Genomic DNA, 24,258 nt, shown 5'->3' with positions numbered 1-24,258 from the left:
CCTGCATATGTTGTTGATTACGGAATGTCTGTGCATTGTTTGTCTGATAAAGTAAAGAAGAGAGGAAATGCAAATCTAGGCTGTGTTGGGTGAGTGTTTCCACAGTGTGACGGTAATACTTCCCCCCCGTGAAGCACTATTCGAATGCAAACTGCTGTATGTAAAAAAAAAAAGGGGTTGGACGTTAGAGACACGTGTTTCTGTGTTAATAGAGGAGTGGGGTTTCAAAATGCCAAACCAACAGTTGTTGAAGGACAGCTACTCTGTTTTGTAGGAGTACTGTGTCCAAACCCAGTGAGTCAGCACATGATTAGAGGCTCTAGTCACTATAAAAAACCCCCCAAACACCAACAAACAAAAACCAACAAAAAAACACCACCCCAAAAACCAACCAACCAAAAATCCCCCACCCTCAAAACCATGATTAGCCCTTAAAAATAATGCACAGGGTTTTGTCTATCTACCATGACTGAAGACTGGGCTTAATTACAGTTAATACCGGTCTGCCCTTCCATGACCCAATACAAAAACTCTGATTTCAGTTTTATAACTTCACAAAACAAAACACCTAAAAATTCCATAGTTCTTAAGCTAAAGTTTAAGTCTAATTTACCCTATATGCATACTTTGGTATACAGTATTACAGATATTAATTTTAATTATTAATCCAAATGGAAATGTCACTGGGAAAAGGAAGGGATGGAGATTAGATTACATGAACAAGTTTAAAAATCTACCACAATGTAAAAATTTATTCTCAACCCGAATCTTTAGTAATTTCAACGAACAAGGACACACATTGTAGTTGTATACTACCAAAATAGCATAACTGTTTCCTAGTTGTACTAGGAGAGATTTAAAGGGAAGCACATGATAGACATCTCTCTCCAGACATTAACATCTATTGAAATACCTTTTAAAAGTAACAGAATTAGGTTTACTTAGTATGTGGCTGACAGCGCTTTAAACAAAATAATCAGGATCTGAGTGTTCTTGGGAACACTAGATAGGTGTTGCTCTTCTATTTGAATTAGTACTGAACTGATATTCCAGCATACTGCAGTAAACACCATAATGCTGGAGGTACTTTCTATCCTGAGGTTGTGTACCAATAAATCTAGAACAAAACAGAGGTTGCTCCACATTCGCTGTAAACAAAGTTCAGTGAAAAAAAATTTGGCCAAAGGTATAGACATACTTATGATTATGCAAAACCTGTCAGAAGCATACTTTTCCTCTGTTTAATGTGAATGTTATTATCAGAATGTGTGAATTATTTCCAAGGAAACTTGCTCAAAATCCTAGAGGTGTGTTTTCACTGCATGGTGAAACTCAAGCTTTTATTAGGGTTTTAGCCCATACATTTCTACAGCTTATATGAAAAATACTGACTCCTCACACAAAACTCTAGACAAACTAATCTGCAAGGCTGTAGACTGTCAGTGAGAGTCTGGCTTCTGCTTCGCAGTGAAGAGACACACAGGAGCTAAACCAGCCTGAAAGTACTTAGAGAAGCATTCTTCTAGTTGCACATGCAACCATGGTGTTGATCTTTTACGGTAACTGTGAAGTGAAGGCGTATTTTATGCCATCAGGGAGGAAAAAACTCTGAGTTTACTTTTGATAGAAAAAGTTTAGCTGAACTACATTACAATACCATGACATGCTACTTTAAAACATACCATAAATCCATTTAGATCTGTTGGTGTCTTTTATGGAATATTAAATAGGACTGGGTAGCTTAACCTTACCCGATAGAGTTCCACAGTCCAAGTGCAACCATCTTTTTCATCTTTTTGAGAACTAACCCTCAGAAGATATGACAATGGTGAAAACTTGATTCCCCATGCTATTCTGACACTCACCTATGCAATTCACAGAATCATCAAAATCCTGGACAGAAAGGACCTCTGGTGGCCGTGTAGTCCAACCTCTTGTTGAAGCTGGACTGTCACCAGCACTAAAATGAGTCGCAGTTTTGCCTAGCTGAATCTTGAGAACATTCAAGAGTGGAGTTTCTACCATCCCTCTGTGCTGCACTACCTTCCTACTGTGATTTCTTTTCCCCTCAAGCTCAACCTGAACTTCCTGAATTTGTAGTTCACGGCCACTGCCCCTTGATACATCATCAGGCACTGCTGAGAAGAGTTGTGCTCCATCATCTTTGTAACTATCCTCCAAGTAGATATAGGCTGCTATTACATTGTCTCTCAGTTTGCTCTTCGCCAAACACGCCACGGTCTGTCGATTTCTTCTCACAGGTCATGTACTCTAGGTCCCCACCATCCTGACACCATCTATTGGGCCCTCTCCAGTGCTACCACAACTCTTCTGAACTCAAGGAAGGGGGAGCCAAAACTTGAACACCGTATTTCAGGTGTGGTCCCATTAGTGTCAATGTGGGGGGAATACTAACTTAAATTTAAATGAGAACACACTGTTGGCTCATACTCAATTCTGTGTCCACCATATATCCTCCTCTGATAAAAGAACCAGACTGTCAGCTATCTGAATTGCGTAATGCTTCTCTAATAATTGTGTACCACATGAACTCCTTTTGGTGGTAACATTACATTTCTCCCTCACTGAAAGAAATGCTACCACATCCCAGTATGATTTTCTACATTTGTGTAATACAAACACAGAGCAAATCAAAATATTAAGAATGCATGTGTAGAACTTGAACGCACTAGCTAGAGAGACAGCTACTGAGGTTGTCTAGAGGAATCAAACTTCTTGGTGGCTGGACTTCAGAGTGCAGCACAAGGGCATGCATTTAGAACCATGCAGAATTAAGATTTTATCTCTAATAGTAGAAATACCAATTTTTCAGTTAAGATGACAGCGCAATACATAATCTTAAGTACAGACTCTTACTACTTCTCTGAAACACTATAATTCTTCACTAATCCAATGCTAATTATAATTAGACCTGCCTACAGTTACACAAGACATAAAAAACCATATTCTTTTAAAAGATGGAAGTGCATCCACACTGCCAAAGGATGTAAGAGCACAACTATATTTACTCTAATCTTGGCATACAGTCCCAAAGCAAAGAACAGGTCTGCATTTGGTATCTAAACTCTTGCACACAAAGTTTTTTAGTTAAACAAAAGATTAGAAGCTGTAATAATCTAATGCCTGAATACCAACTGTAGAATCAAAAGGTCTTTAATTGATCAGTAAACAGAAAAATTAAATATATCTAGAAGAACTTTCCAAAATATAATAAAGAATTCAAACATCTCAAATTATTCCACAAGCCTAACAGATTTAAGCATAGACAACAACAATGCTTAAATTAAGGGAAAGGTAAAAATCTTAGAGATTGTTTTACAGTAAGTAGAATTCCTTTTATTTAAGGCCTATCAGAATTCTTTAATAACAACAGTCCTGTTTAACTGAAACACCAAGGAATAAAATACACTAAGCAGAAACAGAAGTTCATTCCTTCCTCTCATTCAAGGGATGAAACAATACTTGTAGCTCAATTACCCCTGCAGCTAGAAAAACCTACCTTGAGAAGAACCATCATCCTCTTCATCCAGTGTAAGATCAATGACACCTCCTGAATCGCTTCCTGTGACCTTCCCGCTCTGAAAGACAAAACTCCTTCATTTTGCAAAAGCAAATCCAGGGAACACAGGCGGAAAAGGGATACGAATTGAATATTGAGAAGGAGAGGTCTCAGAATTGATGCACTTATTAGAAAGGAACTGATGAAATGAGCAGGAGGAGGAAGTTTCAGACCAATTCCCCAGGACTTGAAAAACAGGCAACAAACAAATGACTGTATTGCGGTATCAAATATTAAAGAATTTTTAGCTTTGTAAGGAGTAAAAAACCCTGATGACCAGTAGCATATTGTTATTTTACAGGTAAATAAATAACAATTTGGTGTTATAGACTATCTTTCAATTATGACTCAATATTTTAATCCGGTTGTAACCTGTGCTTTCCTCTATAGTAGTATGACCTTTTGACAGAACAGTCACCAGGACAATGTATTACTTATCTTGAGACAGCTCGGCCTATGTGCCTATAAAGAAATTGACTTCACAATAAGAAAGAGACAGTTACACTGGAACCTGTATGCTTATAAAACATGTCATCAAAAGCCATCAGAAAACTCCAATTGTATCCAGCTTTTTAAAGTAATTTCATTACTCTATTTTTATCAGTTATCATAAATTTTAGCATTCTATTATTCTACATATGAAGCCATTTGTAACCATCTCTTTAGAGAGGATAAAGGGATCTTTTAAGCTATTGTGAAGGCTAAATGTTTTTAAAAAAACCTAGAGGACCATCAAACAAGATTTATCTTCTGGATCAATCGCTGTCCCTTGGCTGTTCAGACTGGAGGGACCACCATTTTCCCTTAGGTTATGGAAAAAATACTGGGGGAGGTCCTATATATTTCTGTGTTTTTAAATAGACTTCCTAGGAAAAAAATCTTGAATGATGTCGATTTCTAGTTCCTTAAACTTGCTGCAAAAATTAGGCTTTTTTTGGTTTTGTAGAAGAGATGATAATTTATTGTTGGACTGAACTGCTACCGATTTATGGATTAGAGTCAACCAGGTTCCTTAGGACAGACAAAGGGTTAGGAAAGCAACATAATTATCAAAATCTCTGAACAATTAACATGGAAAAAAACATTAGAGTTGTTAGCCCAACATGGCCTGTACAAATGCCAACTCGATAAATCCTGGTAAGATTAGAGATTTTTCTATACAATCTGATGGGGACAGATGCAAAAAGCCTAAGGACTGAGATTACCTGCTCTATGACCTTTCATTGGGGTGAAACCAAGCCTTTAAGGAGATCCTAAAGACAATTCTCACACAGGCAAGGCTTTGAGGAGAAGGAAAAGACGTATCGTATGATTACTAAATTCAAACAAAGGCTGTGTCCAAATTATTGGTCACTGAATTTGGAGTGCCTGACATGACTGATCTTTTCATTATACATTATTACAAGCCGATTTCTTCTTGCCTTAAGTTCTGATGCTGCCACTGACGAAATTCTGCTAATAACCTACGTGATATACAATTTGAGTAAGAAATATCTAACTACTTATGTTCACAGGCGACAGAAGAGACCTCTATAGGGACTCTTTGCTATACACAGAGAAACATCTTTCAGATTTATTAACCATAGAATTCTTCTGTTGAGTGATTTCTATTTCAAAGACTTTCCAGCTACAGTTTTCTTAGTATGATGAGCTGATTTACGCACTTGAAGCTTAAGATAAAAGGCACGTTCAAATAATCAATGATTACTTGATTAGCATAAAGTCAAGAGGAATTTCATTCTAACTTGATAATCTTCCCAGTCAACGACGGGTATTTTGAACTATAGCGCTGCCAGGAGAAAGCAGATTGAAAAATGGAGGAGGAGATTTATAAGGAACTGAAGAAAGAAAAAGCTAAGCTATTCATTTCTCCCCACTATAAAATACATTAGGCTGAAGTAATTTCCTTTCAATTCTTCCTCCACAAGAAAATCTAAATCCTTAGAAAAATACTCTGTATGAGAGCTAACTGTTTTGAAGCCCTACTTAACTGTGCCAGTAAAGAAAGTTCTTTGAATTTCCAAGTCAGCAAGTGTCACTGCACATATTTTTTATTTTGGTGTGTCTGGAAGGCCAAAATCTTGAGTTAAACACGCAACTATTAAATGACAAATCCAAACAGCTGACAAGGTCTCATACATGCACTTCTCAGGAGGAAAGACCTTCTTGTAGTTAGCCACGCTATTCAAGGTTTTCTACTAAACAACCCTGGTAGCAATCTCCTCAACAGGAATTATCCATAAGTAGTTAGGTTCTTTCTACAACCCACACTAGAAGTTGCAGATCTGCAGGGCAGTGTTTTGAATAGTGCTCTGTGGTACATCCGCTAGTCCTGGTTCCAGGGCAAACGCTCCAGCTACTCCAAGAAGATGGTGTACTGCACACACAGCACACTCTGAAGTCCTGACTCCCCAGCCGCCCCAACTAGATTCCTCTAGTTCACTGACCATGCATCTCCCTTGAATGAAATTTAGGGTACATGAAAATTTTAAGGAAACCTGAAACACTGAAAATGCTGCACATTGTGTTTCCTACCTAGGAGGGAATGGTGTAGGAGTATTGTCACTTACCACCTGAATGGTTAAGACCTACAAATGGAACCATTTGGAATCATCCCTGCCAAAAGCAACTAATAAATGGTTTTCAGAAAATACTGTGCCCAACCAATCAAGAAAATAAAAACACCCCTTTTGAGTATAACAACTATTTTACTCAGAAATTCTCTCAGGGAAATTTTTGTTGCTACAAGGACTTGTGAAAACTCCAGTTTACAACAGAGCTATGTTTGAAGAAAGGCTAGAGAGAAACAACTGCTATTGTTTCTGTAAATAGAAGGGAATGGGATTCTGAGGAGGAGACTGCCATGTCACACATCAGAAGAGATTCAGACATGCTGCTCTGAGCAAAATCAGAAACCAGCTTAAGAACGCTCGCAGCCCTGATGAAGGCAAAAGGAAGCCTGACATTGGACTTTCAGTCATGTATGAACAACCTTCACATTTATGTCAAAAATTGAAATAAGAGAACAAGTCTTTCAGCTCCTAATATTCAATTTCAGCAAGCGCTTGGGCAGAAACTGCTAACACAGAAAAGCAAAGTCAAGGCATTCTGGTCTGCTATCAGTTTTCAGCTTTCTCCAAACACAGGAGGCCAAGAACCTGAACTTGTTTCAGCTGATCTCTGCAGAAGAGCAAGATGATGCAATCATAACACCTTTTCATCAGTACCATCACACTAGTGAAATAATTAAAACCATTTAATGAGAACCCAAAACATACGCGTGGTGCTTTAGTTCACATACTGCCTAGCAAGTCTGAATAACAAAGATTCAGTCACCTTAGAATATCAAATAAGCTGGAACAGAAACAAAATAACCACAGTAATAGGAAGTGATCTCTATCTATTTAAAGATCACAGTTACAAAAAACCCAAAGCAAACAAAACCACAATCCCCAAACCCACCATTTCATCATTTGTCAGAACCAGAGCACCAGTCTCCAAACAGACCAGAAGCGGCACTTAAATCTGATTGTTTACAACAGCATCTGGGTAGTTTCTAGTAATCAAACAGAAAAAAGTTTACATTGAGATTTAAAATAAATGTAAACTGCCAAACTCCCTTTTCCATCCTTCTTAACAGCTCACATGTGTTGATGTATATGCCTTTAAACTCTGAGTAAGTAGAAATCCTCCAAAATACTGTCATTCACACTGCCATTTTGGACCTGTTTTATCCATAGCTGATGAGGTAACTTTGTACAACCTGGAAATAGTAACATCACGAACTGAACCATCCAGGTAACCACAACTGTATCTGAGCTGCCTTAGTTTAAATCTTTCTCTGCTTTCACATAGCAGCCAGCAGTGTAACAATTTTAACTTAACACAAAACAATGCAACGAAAAAAGTAAATTAAAAAGGAAATTAAAAATTAAACCTAACAAATCCTACTCTGAAATGTCACAGTTTTAAAGATGAACATGAAAAAAATTTTTAGCAAGAAAGCAAGAAAAATACAAGACTTCATCTTTTCCTGACTTCCTAATTTTAATATAGTCACATCTTTATTCTTCATCTAGTCAGTGAACTTCCATTTGCAATTAAGATGTTTTGAATAAAAACAATATGTCCTGTAACAGAACATTTCATACTTAAGTCTAATGTAGATCCAGCCCAAGAAGATGCACACAACTTGGAGCTGAAAGGCAAAACACTAGATGAAGTGTGGGAAGAGGACTGCAAGGTATGATTAACAGCAGAAACAAAGGTGAAAAAAGGAAGCAGGAGGAGGAAAAAAAAGGAGCAGGGGAAAACAGAATTACAAGCCAAGCAGCAGCCAAGCATGCACCACCCCAAATACAGAAGGACGGTGCGAGTGTAGGATGGTGCGAGTATACTGTAATGCTACTGTGTGTTTTTCCTGAAACAGTCAGTCAAGGAGTACACACTTCACATCTACAATGTTGACCTGTTTTGAAAAGTGTTTTCTTTAAAGAAAATCTTGTCAAACTGCAGGCCCTTTGCCCCAGCTTCTTCAGTTTGCAAAGTCATGTCCACACCTACCGCATTTACCAGTATGTAACTATCCCTGGGCTCTGTTCACATGCCAAATGCCCCAGGCAAGCATCTAACTTGGCAAGTGCCAAGGAAAAGTATTTTAATGCCAGGCACGTAACTTGTGAAAGCAACAATTGAAAGACCCTAGAAGAGGGGCAAAAACAAAAGAGTAAATCCTCATCTCTTTCAAGTACCTGAGTGAAACCTGCAAAGTCCTGAAACAGAGGCTAACTCATAACCTTCTCTAAACACCACTTAGTTAAGCATGAACTGCTTTATAGTGCAGATGGAAGATAAAATAATGAAAAGTATGTATAAAATGAATGCAACTATTCAGATTTGTGCATTTTTCTCACTTAAATTATTAGAAATTGGTGTTTCTAAGTGTTCTACTAGCTGCAAAACTTTTGCTGAAAAGTAATCTATAGTACCGATTCTTCCGAGTAACACTTTCAGATTTTTTTTAACCATGAAAACTACTAGAAACAGACTTTGCTTTAATTTCTTACATAAAATGTCTATTCATATTACAGTAATCACACTTCAATTCAGGGTTTTCTACAAAGGATTGGTAAAAGTGACCTATACTCAGAATTTAATGTATTTTCCACTGCATACACTATGACAACATAACATCTACTTTCTTCCAATCCCAACCACAAATTCTTTTTAAGAATTAAAGTACTGAGAAATAGATGTACTAACAAAAAAGATATACTTATGAGGAGAAGTGCTAGGAAAAAGCAGCAATAATACAGTTCTCCTTGAGGAAGAAGAGAACTATACAGTGCCTTTCTAGAACCAATGCCATATGTATATTACAGAAATTTAAAAAGAAGTTTAATAGAAAAAGAGTCCTTAGAGGTAATAAAAATCCTGGAACTTGTTAAAAATGCATAAATACAGCGAACAGGGTCAACTGAATCTGAAGTCACGATTAAGATTTGCAATAAAAGCAATGTAAATGCTTTATAATTAAGAACTTCCTTCCTTCTTTTGGAAGACACTCATTATATCCCGTATGTCATTGACCGCAATATCTAATAAATAACCTACACACTAGTCCATAGTAAATTGATAAAGGGAAATCAGAAAGGAATTAGCCTCGCAATAAAATGAAGGGCCGTCTCTGGTGTTGAAGTGATTCTGAAGCAGTTTCCTCATCTGCCTCTGGAAAAGTAGGGACATTGAGACAGGCTACTGTGTGCTACGCTCTTGTTTTTCCACATGCTGAGGCTGTTTCACACTGTTGTAAAATACACTGTAGTGGGAGAAAGAATATCACCTTAGCTTTGCTATCCAGCAACTTTTTCAGATCAGCACTGCTGCAAATGAGGTTGATTCATAATTTTTAATTTTGAAAAGAAAGAGAAAGGAAAAAAAAAGGGTGGGGGATGGGGAAGAAAAAAGCTATTCCATGAGGAAAACAAATACAAGGAAGGAGACTGAATTTAAAGGCCAAAGCACTATGGTAGACATGATGTTGAGAAAAGGAAGTATCTTCCACCATAACTACAATTGTGAAATTTAACACAGAAATAAGTAGTTAGAACATCATAGCATATATATGTCAATGGCAAACTACTGAAGAAAACTGGGAAAGAAATATCTAAAACTCAAATTGAACAGAAAATGTTACTGTTGCATCATTTTATATAACCACACACATACACACGCCAACATGCACATGTATTGTACCACATGAAAAAACAAAAGGTAAATATTGGTATTTTGAAGAAAGTTCTGAATATCCACTTCTCTATTCATACATATGATTAAAAAAAGGTTTTGGTATTATATAACGCCACGGTTCAGTTCATCACATAGTGGTAACAAAGCTATTCATTGTAATGCCACCTGCTTTTCATAAAGGAACATTTCAGTATGTGAAAGTGAAAAATGAAGGGGGAAAAAAATGCAACAACAAAAAAAATACAGTGCAAAATAAAAATTAATTCCAGAGTAGTAAAGATCAAAATTCTGAGGATTACGTGTGGCACACTGACACAGTGCAGACAATTTTATTAACAACAGTTTCTACAGTAACAAAACAGAAAAAATTCTGGGGGTTGTAAAACAGACAATCCATGAAGCATCACAACATCACAATCATACATGACGCACCAAGGCGTTATATAATAGCAAAATCAATCTTAAGTTATGGCAAGCGATGTTAAAAATATGTTCTGGGAACAGGGTGTGTGTGGGGAGGGTGGTGATACTGTGTTTGTATGCATAATTATAAGGCCCATATTACTTTTTTAGTCATCCATATACAAAACTACAGATTTCAAGCACAGTCTAAGCAGCTGTGGAAATTTTTTTTTTTAATACATTTTTGAGCATATTTCAGTCACTAACTGCTTCAATGTCAGACTTATTACTCCTTAACAGTCATTTTTTCCAGTGCAGTAACTCCCACAAAATTGAAGTAATTATTCCAGCCTTGCAAAGCCGTCATGAAAATTTATTTGACCAGGTACCAAATGTATTTGTCATCTCTTACCAAGATAAAAATGAAAATGATAATGCAATAAAGTCAACAGTTTACCAACATCACAGTTTGCACAAACAAAATTTCACAGGGCTGCAATACATATTTTGATAGTGTGTGGTTGCATACTTGTATAATACTCAAACACTGTTAACAGACATTTTACGTATTGCATTTACAAGACTGCTGTGTTCCCCTTACCCTTAATCGGTACTGTGCAACACTTCCTACAGAACAAGAACAATGCAAGCATGGAAAAAATGAGTAACTAGTCTTAGTAACCCCTATGTATTATATACTCTCTCATTTCTTTGGCGCGAAGAGTAGATGTTGGCTCTGCTACTCCTATTAATAAGAATCATAAATCAAGAAGGCTGAGAGATTGGTTGCCAGAAACGCTGTTTTTAGGCACTAGCAATCATAATTCCAACTAAAAGCCATAAAGGAACACTTGACACAGTGCTTGAAGTATTTCTCAACTGTTGTGATTTTGTTCATCCATAATCAAACAGTTAAAAGGGTATATAATAAACACATACATGCATGCATGCGCGCACACACACACACACATCTCTTTACTGGTTCTTACTCTTTTAAGGTGAAACATCTACCTTGTTACCCCAAAGCCCACTGACAGTTTCCCAACAGTATTATGTGGGACGGTCATCTTGGATGATTGAAGATCATCTTATTAATCAGTAAATGTATTTTATTTATAATACTTTTCAGATTAGTTTAATGCAGCTTTTAAAAGCTATTATCCATGTCTGGTGTAATGACATCAGTTAGACTGTTTTAATATTCCTCTCAATTTTTTGGCCCAAAGTGACAAACTGGAGCCTACAAAACACAAGTATGTTTACTTATTGAAAGCTGCTCTCAGTAACTGGGGGTTGTTTAGGTAATACAGATACGATATCAGGGAAAGACAAATCACTTTAAAAAATGAATTAAAAAAATAATCTGAAAAATTCCCAACAGGACATCATGTAGCTGAATTGGGTGGCTGTTGTAAGGAACAAAATTCAAGGGAATCCATTCTTGTATGACTTTTAAACTGCTCTCCTGCTACCAACTTTATAATTTAGATTTCTAATTAGTCTCAGGTAAAGGTTCCACCTCACAGACGAGGGCTAGTTGCATTTTAAACAGCACAAACATAACCCCAGGGTCAGAGACAAAAATCAAGTATCCCATTTTACATATATAATTATGCATGTTTATTTTCAGTGACAAAACCATGAAATGCAAGGAAACATATTCATCAATAATGCTTCAACAATATAGAATTAATAGCTGCTTATGAATTGTAAGCTGACATATCCACTTTGTTCACATTGTTTCCCAACAGACATTCACAAAGTTTGTTACACATTGCAAAGTAAAGGGATAGGAGTTATAAATGTACTTTATTAACATTTTACCAGATGAATTTCCAATAGTCAGCAAAATAGCTTAAATTAAACTGCACTTCAACCAAACAAATCAAGGCATGTCAGAAACAATGGGAAATGGATAGGACACTGGTGGATTTTTTTTTTTTTTTTTAAACTAATATTAGCTGAAAAGGTGAAATGCACAGATGAAATTTAGACTGAAAAAAAGATTTACTCTGTATGAGGCTAAGGTGCACCTGGAGTGGGGAACAGGGAAGAAAAGATTATTCACCTGACCTGGGGTTTTAATAAATATAATGTAATCGCTCTTGCACAGTTTGACTTTATGCCAGCCATTTTTAACACATCCAACCCCATTCAAATTTGTTCACTGTTATTTTATGTCACAACGTAATAAAAGCTGCTTTCATAGATTCCCTCAGTATACCATAGCTATATTTATATATTATATATAATATATATAAATCCTGTATCTATAACTGGGATTCGTAATAAAATACTTAAAAACCATTTTAAAGATTTGTTATATAATTAAAAATGCCTTTGCCTCTGTAACAATAATATTTACCCCAATACATTAAAAGTGCTTGTAGTCTTCAGAAATGCAATTCTAGGACCTGAGGCACTGGAACGGCCATTGGTAAAATGACTGGGACTGAATAACAACCCTTGAATTTCTGTGTATGCAGGAAAAAGTTGAAGTTGAGACTAACACGAACATAGTAGGATGCCCCCTCCCACATCTCTGTGGCCATTCCTTTTGGAGCAAGAAGCAGAGGAAGGCTGAAAAGAGAAGCAGCCATACAGCAAAATCATATGTCCAAGCTGCTTACTGAAAACTTTGACTATACTGACCTAAACAGTATGCAACTATTGAGAAGCTGTACAGTTCAGGATAACCAAAAAGAGATATACCAGACTAAAAACACAACAAAGCCAAGACCACGTTCAATTTCAAAGCATCCTTCTAATGCCTTCAGGTATTTGACATTGTGCACAACGGAGCTCTTCAGGGAGCACAGAGAAGGTGCATACAGTAAAGAATGTTTACCTTCTAGATCTCCCATGCTGTAGACCACACTACCTTACAGTGGGGATGAATTACTTAAATAGCAATGAAAGAATAAAAAAATTTAACATACTGTAAGATACTGTGCCAACTTCATAAAAAAAAACCTAATTAGGGTACTCCTTGAAGTAACAGCAGAGATTTCCAAACTTATCAGGAAAAAGCACAAAAAACAGAAGTTCTAGATTCACAGCACCAGTACCAAAGCTTCATTATGAAAATGAGATACAAACTAAATATATGGATTTATTATATAAGGTTCCAGTCATTCCCCACTGTTTTCAGAGTCATGTCCATCAAGGGGAATGGAATTTAATCAATGACATGGCAGCCATTATTTAAAAAATTAGTTTAGTTGACTTGGTTAAGGCTAAGTGCTGTTTTTTTTCAACTGAAATGAAATATTCTTATTGTAGGAAAAGATCTAATTAGAAAATTCAAGAGTGATAGATGATAAATTTCTTTCAAAGTATATTTGTTGAATGTGAATTTTAAATGATGATTAACTATTTTGTATTAAGTTCACAGATAAACAAACTGTAATTAACCTGTTGGTTCACCAACATGCTTCACCTATAATGAAAATAAAATGGGAAGCGGGGTGGGCGGGAAGAAACTCAGTTATCTTTCTGTTTGAGGTTCTCTGCTGATACTGTCACTGAGGATTCCAATTCACGTCCATTTTGATATAATTCATGATGTTCACACAGCATAACCTGTACTGCAATGAACAGGATTGACTTGAAATTTTATCTCACAGTTTAAAAAAAAAAAAAAAAAAAAAAAAAGGACCTCCTGCTCCCCATACTACTGTACACACAGCCAAAGCTGACTTTACAAAAGCAGCAAAACACCCATTCTGTTTGCCTACTTCAGCTTTTCTAGAAAGGAAATACATGTAGGAAGGATTCATTTAACACTTTGGGTGAGAGGGGTAACAGGAGAAAGCTTTTTCAGTTCTGGAAGGTTAAAAATATGTTCTATTAATTAGAACGAATTAAAATATTAGTGGAAAGCTTAGTGAACACTGACTCCAGCTCTTGTGAAGCAATAATACTTCCAGCACAAACCAGGAATGCTTTTTTCTCATTTTCAAAAAAAATTTCTCCCATACAAAAATAAAAAGCTAGTAATACTGCAGTCAGTAGCTTTGAAGTATCAGGTTCAAACTGAAGGTAGTAAGAGGGCATTGTATAGTTGCTGCCAATAGAATCTTGAATTTAATGAATGAGAAGCCAAAAATATCCAATTATGAGCCAACAGAATGGAAGTCAAGTTAGAAGCCAAATGATAATTAAAAAGAATGCCCAGATTGGCCAAGAGAGTCCCTTTTTCAATTTAAATAACCAACTAGATTCGTGTTAAGGAATGAAACAATCAGCAATATGACAGTGAGTTAACCAGATGCAGTTAGGATCAGAGCAGGGCATGTGGTCAGTATGACCACAGTATGCAGCAAGAGGGAACAAAAAAGCATCATCTCCCTGCAACATACTTTTCTTGTTTCTGCAGGATAATGTTCAACACCAGTATGCTGGAACAAGCAAATACTTGAGACAAAGACAAGAATAATTTTTTTTTTGGGAAAAAATAATACATACCCATCTTGGTGAAAGTTTAGAGTAAATCTTTTTGAACAAGAAATTAAATTTGCCAGTCTGGCTGAATTATGAATTGTATTAATCCCTAAAATTTGGAAATCTAGGTTACTCTAAAATATCCTAGAATAAGTTACTGCACAGTTCTCCTATATTTTGATAACTGTTTGCCTTTTGTTTTTTCAATTTTTCTTCTTTCTAGCCGTTAGAAAGGATTACTTTCTTTACCATTTCCATTTGATTTACTCTAGACTTGACAAAATGATAATCCTAAATCCATGATTTCCCTCCTCTAGTCACTGAGGTCGTAAGTTAATGCTGCAACTAAGGAAGTGTAGGATTGTGCAGAAGTAATTTTTATATTAACAATTATATCTGATCAACTAGCTCAATCATTTTTATAACAACAGCAAATAAAAGTGACTGTAAACACAATACGTAACATGAATATAGCACTTCCAAAACCTTTTGATCTTTAGCATGATCCATCAGAAAATGGAACAGTCTGTGCTGGTCTTACACTTTGGAAAATTGATGCAGTAAGTATGAATAACCTACCCAAGGCCACAAAGGTAAACATTATCAGCCAAGATAAAAACCTCCAAAGTTCAGGCATCAAGTCTTCTGTTCAGACTATAACAAAAGTGGCAAATCTCATTCAATATTTGAAAGCCTTTTCCAGCAAGGAAGTTCTCCACAGAATTGAGAGTTTATCATGGTCAATTTGTTACTTCAGTTAGGATTTTTCTCTATTTTGTCCACTGCTGAGCAACATAAACACTTCCAGTGAAGTCCTTAGTGTGATAAACCCGTGTGCGTGTGGGCGCGTGTGTGTACACACAAATACACATGCATTTCAAAAGGACGAAGCCATTCTAGTTTCATTCAGTTAACACAATGGAAAACAGTTTTAAATGCTACACTGTTTCTTCTTCCAAAGTGGACCTACCATAATTTGTGATTTGATGACCAGTTTTCCATTTTTATTTACAGGAAGATCTCTCGATTTATCAGAATCTTTGACGAAAATCATGGCATAGAATAGCAGAGACAAACCGTGAGTTAGATTCTCAAGTGTGATTCATTAGAAGTGAACTATGACTAGCCCTCCTAATTTGTAATTTTTCTTCATTAAGGAGACTTTTAAACTACAATTTCATTTCTCTGACAAAATTCACATCCACTATCCTGAGAATTTCTAACCTCTAAAAATCTCCTATGGAAATTTTAATGATAGGATCAGTTTACTATAGTGAACTAATCTAAAGAAGTTAAAACCAAAAATAACATTTGGACAGGGTTTGGTGGGGAAGAACAGATGTGCTTCTTGTGAATTATACTGTACTGACAAAGACTATACTGACTATACTGCAAAGACAATGTGAAATGTAATGGAAGGGGTAGGTGAGAGGAAATACAAAAAAACCCCCTCTCACAAGATAAGCACATACAGAGACAACACTTCAACTGTAATTACTTGCCATTTAAGCAACAAACCTGTTCTTGACTCTTTTGAGAATGTTTTCCCCATTTCATGCACAACTGAAGAGATCCCAATTTTACTATCATTTGTATCAAATATTGCCTTTTGAGAACAGAATGACTGAAATCTTAGCCAGAATTATTAAATAGGAAAAGGAAAGACCTGCAATACAAATCTGCAGCTCACAGAGAAAATAAATTTAGAAGAATGTTTAATAAAAAAAAAAAGGCACAATCCTCTGGTAGGTCCGATAACAATTTGAACAGAGAGGGTGACAGTGGTCAAGCAATTCCAGGTGTTTTCATGCATATGTATTGTAGTGTATCTGTGTATATTTCATTCAGCTTCTACTTTCTCCGTGCTCTTCAGTAATCAAGTATTTGATTTGTAAAATGCTACATTAGTGCCAGCAGGCACAAAATGGTATAATAAATACACTCTTTACAAAATATAAAAGCCATGCACTTAGTGAAGAAAGCATAGCTCTTCAGCTAAGTGGAAATCAGTATCTCCCTTTCATTTTTTTAAAATAGCTCTGCTCAGCCACTTAAAGAGTCCCAGCTGCCACAGAAAGTCATACAAACTCCAAGCCCTGCTCTGTTTAAGTTTCTGTTCCATAGCTCACTTCAGGAGTGCGAACAGGATACTTCTTGCTGAACTAGACTGTAAGAAATTTTCTCAGTAGACCAAGTGAAAAAACAAATCTGATAATTTTTTCATTTTAGCAATTCATTTGAAATCAGTTCCATTACAGAAGCATCAAGTCATTGGTTCTTGTTTTATCACACGCTTTATAAAGACAGGTTTGTTACAACAGCCTTGAAGGGGACCAGCAGTTAGGTTCCCACTGGCCATGTTCTTGGGGAGAAACACCTTGGAAGAACTGTGGTTCAACAGGACAGGGCTTTTGGAATTCAGAGCTGGGTGTCCCTCAGGGACTAAAGTCACAGAATTAGTGCTAGGTGGCACCACAGATTTCTTAGGGAATAAAATTTTGCTTTGTTCTAGAACAACATGGTTTATAGAAGAGGTGGAGGCACCAGATAGTGATTCTTTTATCACTTCATTTGGGATCTTGCTATATAGGTAACTGGGGGCATTATTCTCCATTATATCTGACCAAGCCCTGTAGCGAACTTCCGCAGCTCCCCAGTAGTGTCTAATAGCAGACTCGGAGCGATGGCCTGTCACTGCCATTATTTCTCTAGGCCCCAGTCCTGCTTCACACAGTAGCTGGATGGTGGTAGTTCGGAGAGAATGATTGGTATATCGTTGAGAGAGCCTGGCTGCCACACTTATCCTGGGCATCATGGTACCTAAGTAGTTCACACCCATCGGTTCTCTTTTGTACCAGACAGGCTGTTCTTGCATTTGCTCTGACGTTAGCTTTAAAGGATGCAGGTAAAAGGCAGGGGGCTCCGGAGGCAACTTAGACAAATAAAGCTCCAAGGAAAAAACAGGACAGTTTGGGTCCCCTGGCATATCATACATTTTACCCATTTTATGAGGATCTTCTCCATTTTTTCCTTTGCCAGGATACCTAAACATAGCGTATCGACGCCCATTCTTGTCCTTCTCAACAACAAAAGCATCTGGAGCCAGATCTCTTAAAATTTCCCTCCCTCGTTTGGCAAAATGCAACTGCAAATCAAACCACACCTTGTTGACGAGTGCCAGTGGACTGTGCAATCCCAGCACACCAGATTGTTTAATCTTACGCAAGTCCTCAGCGGCTATAGGAGGATGGTGGTGAGTCTCATCCTTTCCCTGCATGCGCAGCATCTTCAGCACGCTCACAAATACCATGTTTGCACCAGCAAACTCTTTGTCCTTCATTAAGCAAATCTGACGATTATAAGGTGGCATTTTGAGATGCCGGTTTAAGCCAGCACGCATTGACTTGTAGCTTGCCACACTGTAGGTATTTCCATCATGATTCCTTATTGTGTAATAAAACTCTCTTAAGATATCATTGAGTTCACTTACTGGGACCAATTCAAAGCTAGGATCCTTGCCATTTTTGGCCAGCCATTGTTTTAATAGGTTAGCTGCCCAGCCAGTCTGCTTGTGGGTGTTTTTGATGCTCTTAGCATCCTCTTCCTCTTCCTCCAAGCCAAAGAGGACATCCTCAGGGAAGTTAAAATTCGTCTGTGCTGCTTCTACCGCTTCTTTATTTTCTGATGAAGTCTCTTCCTGTTTCAACTGCTTTTCGAAACAATTGATCAAAGTTGTACCATCAAATATGCCACAGGTATACGGCACACAGCGAACTACTTTTTGTTCTGAGAGCTGTGAAGTGCGGAGTAATACATAATATTTTGGATTTTACATAACAAAAAGCAGGTGGCATTAACTAGATTTTTCAAATGATATGGCATGTCAATTCCATACCTCACTAGCCAATTAAAATCCATCAGGTCCTTCTTTATTAACCATGGCATTACACATGCTTTAACTGATTTGACTGAAAGCAAACCTAGAAACATACACTATAACAGAAGACTGAAAACCGGAAAGCATCATGTGTATTTTATTTCCCTCCTTGCTCACCTTCCATTGCTAAATACCACTATCACACACAATCTGTTTTTCCAAAATCTTTTCCGGGTTTCAGGCTCTACCGAAGAAGAAAAATTCCAAAATACGCATCTTACATTGAAAATTAAATCTTAAAACCGTACATCTGTCATCCATTCTGGTACTGAATTTTCTACATATTAAGTACTGACAAATGTTTTAATAGCTATAATCCACAGGTATCTTTGAAAAAGGAAGTTCCAAACAACCATTCTTTATGAAATGCCTTAAAAAAAGGTAGAGTGAGGCACAATTTATACTCTGTAATATTGGTTATCTTTGCCAGACTATTTCTGCGACAGGTGAAAACCAGAATCTTGTCCAGTATATTTTCTTCTTGCTTTGAAATACAATTCAGATTTAACTGTACCTTGAAACATTATTAAATATGGAAATTTTGGCTAGAAGAAATTATTTATTCCCCTTAATAAAATGAATTCCAGTTAACAGCAATATAAGTATGAGGTGCTTTGTGAAGTATCTGTATGCAGAAATAAAATTAATTACGAATAATTTTAAATAGCTTAATGTCAACCTTTAAATTTCAATGCAAGTTCAACAAATCTTAGACGAGGAATCCAGAAGTACTGCAAGTTCTCCTTTATCATGAAGTAGTTATTCCTGAAGAAAGTTTCTTTTCCTTTTTTTTTTCCTATGACGTATGGCAATGAAATATTAGAACCCCAATTCTTATTAACTTCTGGATTAGTGTGGAAATGAGGGAGCTGCAATAATTTACAAAATATTTGTAGCTTTAAGTTCAAGCCCTTCAAACAAAAACTGGGCAGGGTTTTCTTTTGCACATTAGCTCTGTTGACATGTTTTTAGTGTGCTCCTGAATTACTAACTCATCTACTTAGACAAACCCCATCAGAAAACTTCTGAAAAGATTATCAGAAGCTCATGCTCCAAGTAATACTCTGGATCAGAAGAAGAAAAATACAAATGGACAGAAACTAGAAAGGATGGCACAAAAAAGAAACTAAAATTGTTTCATTATGAGCAATAAAGGTAAAGAACTTTTCTCCTGTGGATTGTAACTTTAGAATTTTATATAGAAACATAATCAACAACCTACCTGTGTTGTTCCCTCAGCAGTTCGCTTGTTTGCCGAAGTATCTGTTGGTGGCCTGCTTGTCTGGTTTTCTGAGGGGTCAAGAAATTGTTCATTTGCAGTATCTAATCAGTACTAAATACTGCTATCCACTATACAAATTTGGAGGCAATACTCAAAATTGTTTGATACTAAACATTCAGTATGCGGCACATTTAATATTTTTCAGCCCTAATTTTCAATTGTAAGTATTCAAGCTTGATTACTACCATTTTTCAGAGGGAACAGAGGATACAGAAAAGCAAAATGGCACTTTCCGGCCTAGAAGCAGTACATGTTTCCTTCCCTGAAAGTCTGACAGTGTACTCAAAATATTTTATGAACAATTCCCTTGCCTATCTGAGGACAAAGCATAACTCCAACCTCTCCTCCCTCTGCCTGTAAACTGACAAGGTATTAAACAACTATTCAGCATTTTTGTACAAAAAAACCTGACTGAACAATGGATGGTTAAACAGACTGCAAGATACATAACTGAGACTATTTGTTCAGGGAGACCGAGCATCTTTATTAGCTCAGCCAAACAAACTACACTAGCAACTTAAGCAGAAGTTGCTTGAATATTTGGTGTAAACATTTAAATCCAAGTTCTCCTTCTCCTTCCTTTCCATTTTAACCAGAGCTTATCAGCAACAGTGCTGGCCCAAAGCAGTGTTTCAATTCTAGTGAGAAAACTACTAGAAAACTTCACCAAGGCTATGTGAACTGCAGAAAATGAGACACATTTTTGGACACATAGGCCTTTCCTTTGGTCACTGTGCCTGATCTATCACAGCCCTTTCTATGTTGTATTAAATCATTATATTAGCTTTAGAGCTAAAAATCAATACAAAGCATATAACTGTCCAACTCTGTGGAAGACTTATTTTAACATAGGTAACTTAAGGATGGGAAAATGAAATAGAACTAGTTCTGATGTCAAGCTCTGCTTGAGTTCATTTTAACATTATATTGTGCCAATGAGAAACTTGCTATAATTCCAACTCACTTAGAAATCTTGAGGACCTCTTGAAAAAAATTTTCAAGGTATGTAAAATGAGAAGTGCAGAGAATCATCATGTCATGGCCAAAGATGGAGAGAAAGTAGTTTAAAATAGTTAATCTAGATACCGTATTTGAACATTCATTGTATTTAGAGACTTTATTTTAAATACAATAAATGTACTTCTTTGGAACAAGGTTAGTATTCAGTTGCATTTTTTCCCCCCATTTTGTTTACTTTTAAATGTTGTGAAAATTAAGTTAATGATTATACTTTCCTTTCAGTATGTCTTTGCTTAGAAAGGCAGCCAGATTATTTTGAGAGGCTGTATTAAAAATAAATACCAAGTTGTTAATGGTAGAATAGGAGTTTCTGATTTCATGCTAGGAATGATATAAATCAAGTTCTAAATAAAACAAAGATTACAGAGCCACACTGCTGACTCCCTTCTAAGGAGAGACGATTTTCAACAATGGCTGAAACACATCGATTACAGAGATGATTTTGATCTTGACAATTCCAACAGAAAGGCAACCCAGAAAAAACATCTCAGTAAAATACACTAACAAACAAAATTTCCACGGGAGTGGAGTTTTGCGTTTCCCTTTGACAACTGTTTTCCTTTCCCAGTGTCAACATTCAAGCGTAACTTACCAACTCTGGGCGCTGTAACGGTGGGTGGTTCAATAGGAGCTGTACTACTAAATGCAGAGAGGGGAATCTTCATCTGTAGGGGGGCTCGACTGCTGGTAGCATTATAAAGTCCCGAAGTACCCACTGTGGGCAAAGAAGTCCTTGTAGCCTGGGCAACAGGATGTGCAGTAGAAACAGCCTGTACTGCCAACGTTGTGCCTACTGACCCAGCACTGGCTGGAGAGTTCCTTTGAATACCAGGACTGGGCACAGATGGGCTGTTGTTTGGTTTAGTTGGGTTAGTTGATGCCAAAGACACTGTAGTTTTGGTAAGGCTACCAACTGTAGATGAGCTTTGTACAGATATGAATTCAACGTTGCCTGACTGTTGGTTAGTGACCAAAGTCCCTGTGTGGCCTTGCAGGAGCTGAGGCTGGGATGACACTGCAACAGGTACATGCAAGATTACGGGCAAAGACTGCAATGACACAGACACTGACTGAGTGCTGCCACTGGGCACTTGGTTAGTGCCTACAACCGTAGCTGTGTTAGCTGTGGGAAGAACTGTTGTTGTCAAAGAGCTGGTGGAGGTCACTGGGGTCTGAGGCTTAGGATGTCCACTGACAACTGTCGAAGCAGCAGCAAGACTGGAAGCTGGCACTACAACAACAACAAATTTAAAAATTTAAGTATTTGAACCAAGTGGGAAGTTTCACTCCAACACAACAAATGGAAACGATTTATGATGAGGGTGGTGAGACACTGGAACAGGTTGTCCAGGGAAGTTATGAATGCCCTATCATTTTAAGTGTTCAAGGTCAGGCTGGACGGGGCTTTGAGCAACCTGATCTAGTGAAAGATGTCCTGGCCCACAGCAGGGGGGGTTGGACTAGATGATCTTTAAAGGTCCCTTCTAACCCAAACCATTCTATGATTCTATGAAAAATGTGGTATATGATTAACTTTTTGCAAAGAAAGGATATAGGTACTCTTTTTCTGTTGTACACTCTGATATTCAATGGCCTAAAGATACAGTCAATACTGTATTGCTGTTTGAAAGAACTATATAAAAATGGCAAAAAATTAAGATATACAAAGAACTATGACACAAAAAGGCTTGAAGAAAGCTCCAAGATTTAACTGTTGAAAACACATGAAATGTAGCATTTTAAACACTCGTTGCAGAAATGGTAGAACAACTGGTCCTTCAGAAAACACAAGAAAAGAAAAACTAAGTCAGTTATGACTAACTTGCTTTGTACAGGTAGGACCTTGTATCTGGAAGGTTCTACTGAAACCAAGGATTAATGTGTCAGAGAAGTTACTCGCTTTTATGCAACAAAATTTTAGGATTAAAGCTAAAGATCAGGAGCATAATACACTACAGAAAGCCAGTATATGCCTACTATGAGATGATTCTGTGGAAAAGATTCAGCATTCAGTATTAGGTAAACTATTTTTAAAACCAAGGATGATGTGACTACAATGAATGTAGTTAATGGGGGTTTTGATTCTACATTCCCTATAAAATTCTAACCTAGGAACTCCATTTTTCAACTTGACTCCCTTAAGAAATGAGGCTTACGACTTCCTTCAGTTCCCTGCTCAACTTCTGTAGTCATTAGTTAGAGGGGAAAATATCAGCATGATATGGCCTGTGAGCCATGTGTTTCACTTCTTGGCAGCTGAGACACTGCAAGTTTTGCTGCCATATCCTGCAAGCAGTCCGCTGAAGCATCTAATTTACCCACATGTTCTTGTTGGCCAAATCAACACATTTTTTCCCTTACCTGGTAAGCACACTACACAAATATAAACTGGGAATGTGGTAGGGAGCTAAAAATAATGATTTTTGATGTCAGAAAAAAAAGTCATAAACCCCAGTTTTGCTCTGTTCAGTTAATTACTCATTTAATGGAAAGCAATAAAACTTTTAAGAAGTGTGTTTATAGCCCATAGGCAGTTTCTTACCTGCATTGACAGGGGCTTGAAAAGTTGCTGGTGTGCTCTCTCCTACATTCCTCTTTGACTCCAGCATCTGCCTCACTGTGCCAGCATTTCTATGGAACAAAGTTTCAGTTAGCATTTCTCAATAAGCCACACCAGGTAAAATTATGAACAGTACAATTATGAAAAACCCCCTTATTTTACAGCTATTCTTTTCATTGAGGTTTTCTAAACCCATTTATCTTCTGCCCCCCATGCAAATTAACTTTGGATATTCCCCTACTAAAAAAAAAAAATGCAGAATTATTTGTAAATTTTCAAGTGCTTGCACCAAGTTTGCCTTTCACCATGAGAATTTTCCTTTCCTTGAAATTAAACTTCCATTTTTATGCATTATTTTTTAACCGCTGAAATGACACTCATCTCAGTTTACCTAAGAATGGATTCAATACTGTCCATTTATGATTTCTGTGAAAGAAAATTGAATTTTACAATTGAAGAGCAATGAAGGAAAAGGAAGAGCACTTTAATTAAAAAAAGAAAATACATTACATTAGGTATCTCAAGTGTCCTATTGTAAATTTTAACATGGTCACAGTGATGAGGTTTGCTTACCGGTATGTCGCATTGTTTGTGTTTGCAGTGTCACTTGCTGCTTTCCCTGGTGACAGAGGTGCATTTGGTGAATTCTACAAAAAAAAAAAAAAAAAAAGAGAAAAGCCATAACAAAACAACCATAAGTCGGCTTGCAAACTTATGTTTTCATTATATTTCATATTCATTCATTTCTGTGTGAGAGATAAATTTTCTGAAGCCAACACTGCAGG

At 36.9% G+C, this 24,258-nt stretch overlaps 1 protein-coding gene across 9 annotated transcripts in view; it reads right to left on the bottom strand.

The window, feature by feature from the left end:
* Nucleotides 1-24,258, bottom strand: part of ATF7IP (activating transcription factor 7 interacting protein) — a 122,534-nt gene that overhangs the window by 14,942 nt on the left and 83,334 nt on the right. For 4 of the 9 annotated variants that reach the window (XM_076336387.1, XM_076336409.1, XM_076336419.1 and 1 more), the window contains exons 7-11: nt 24,047-24,120; nt 23,456-23,544; nt 21,506-22,144; nt 19,834-19,901; nt 13,869-18,383 (exon numbers count right to left, since the gene is read on the bottom strand). In XM_076336387.1, the coding sequence (XP_076192502.1) occupies nt 16,938-18,383; nt 19,834-19,901; nt 21,506-22,144; nt 23,456-23,544; nt 24,047-24,120 (2,316 nt within the window). In that variant the 3' untranslated portion in view covers nt 13,869-16,937. Of the gene's footprint in view, nt 1-3,520; nt 3,600-13,868; nt 18,468-19,833; nt 19,902-21,505; nt 22,145-23,455; nt 23,545-24,046; nt 24,121-24,258 lie in introns of those variants that run through there. The other 5 variants (XM_076336447.1, XM_076336455.1, XM_076336437.1 and 2 more) reach the window with 3 other exon arrangements.

This window comes from Aptenodytes patagonicus, chromosome 1, assembly GCF_965638725.1.
Source record: "Aptenodytes patagonicus chromosome 1, bAptPat1.pri.cur, whole genome shotgun sequence".
Classification (NCBI taxonomy): domain Eukaryota; kingdom Metazoa; phylum Chordata; class Aves; order Sphenisciformes; family Spheniscidae; genus Aptenodytes; species Aptenodytes patagonicus.
This window is presented reverse-complemented; position numbering and strand designations above follow the sequence as displayed.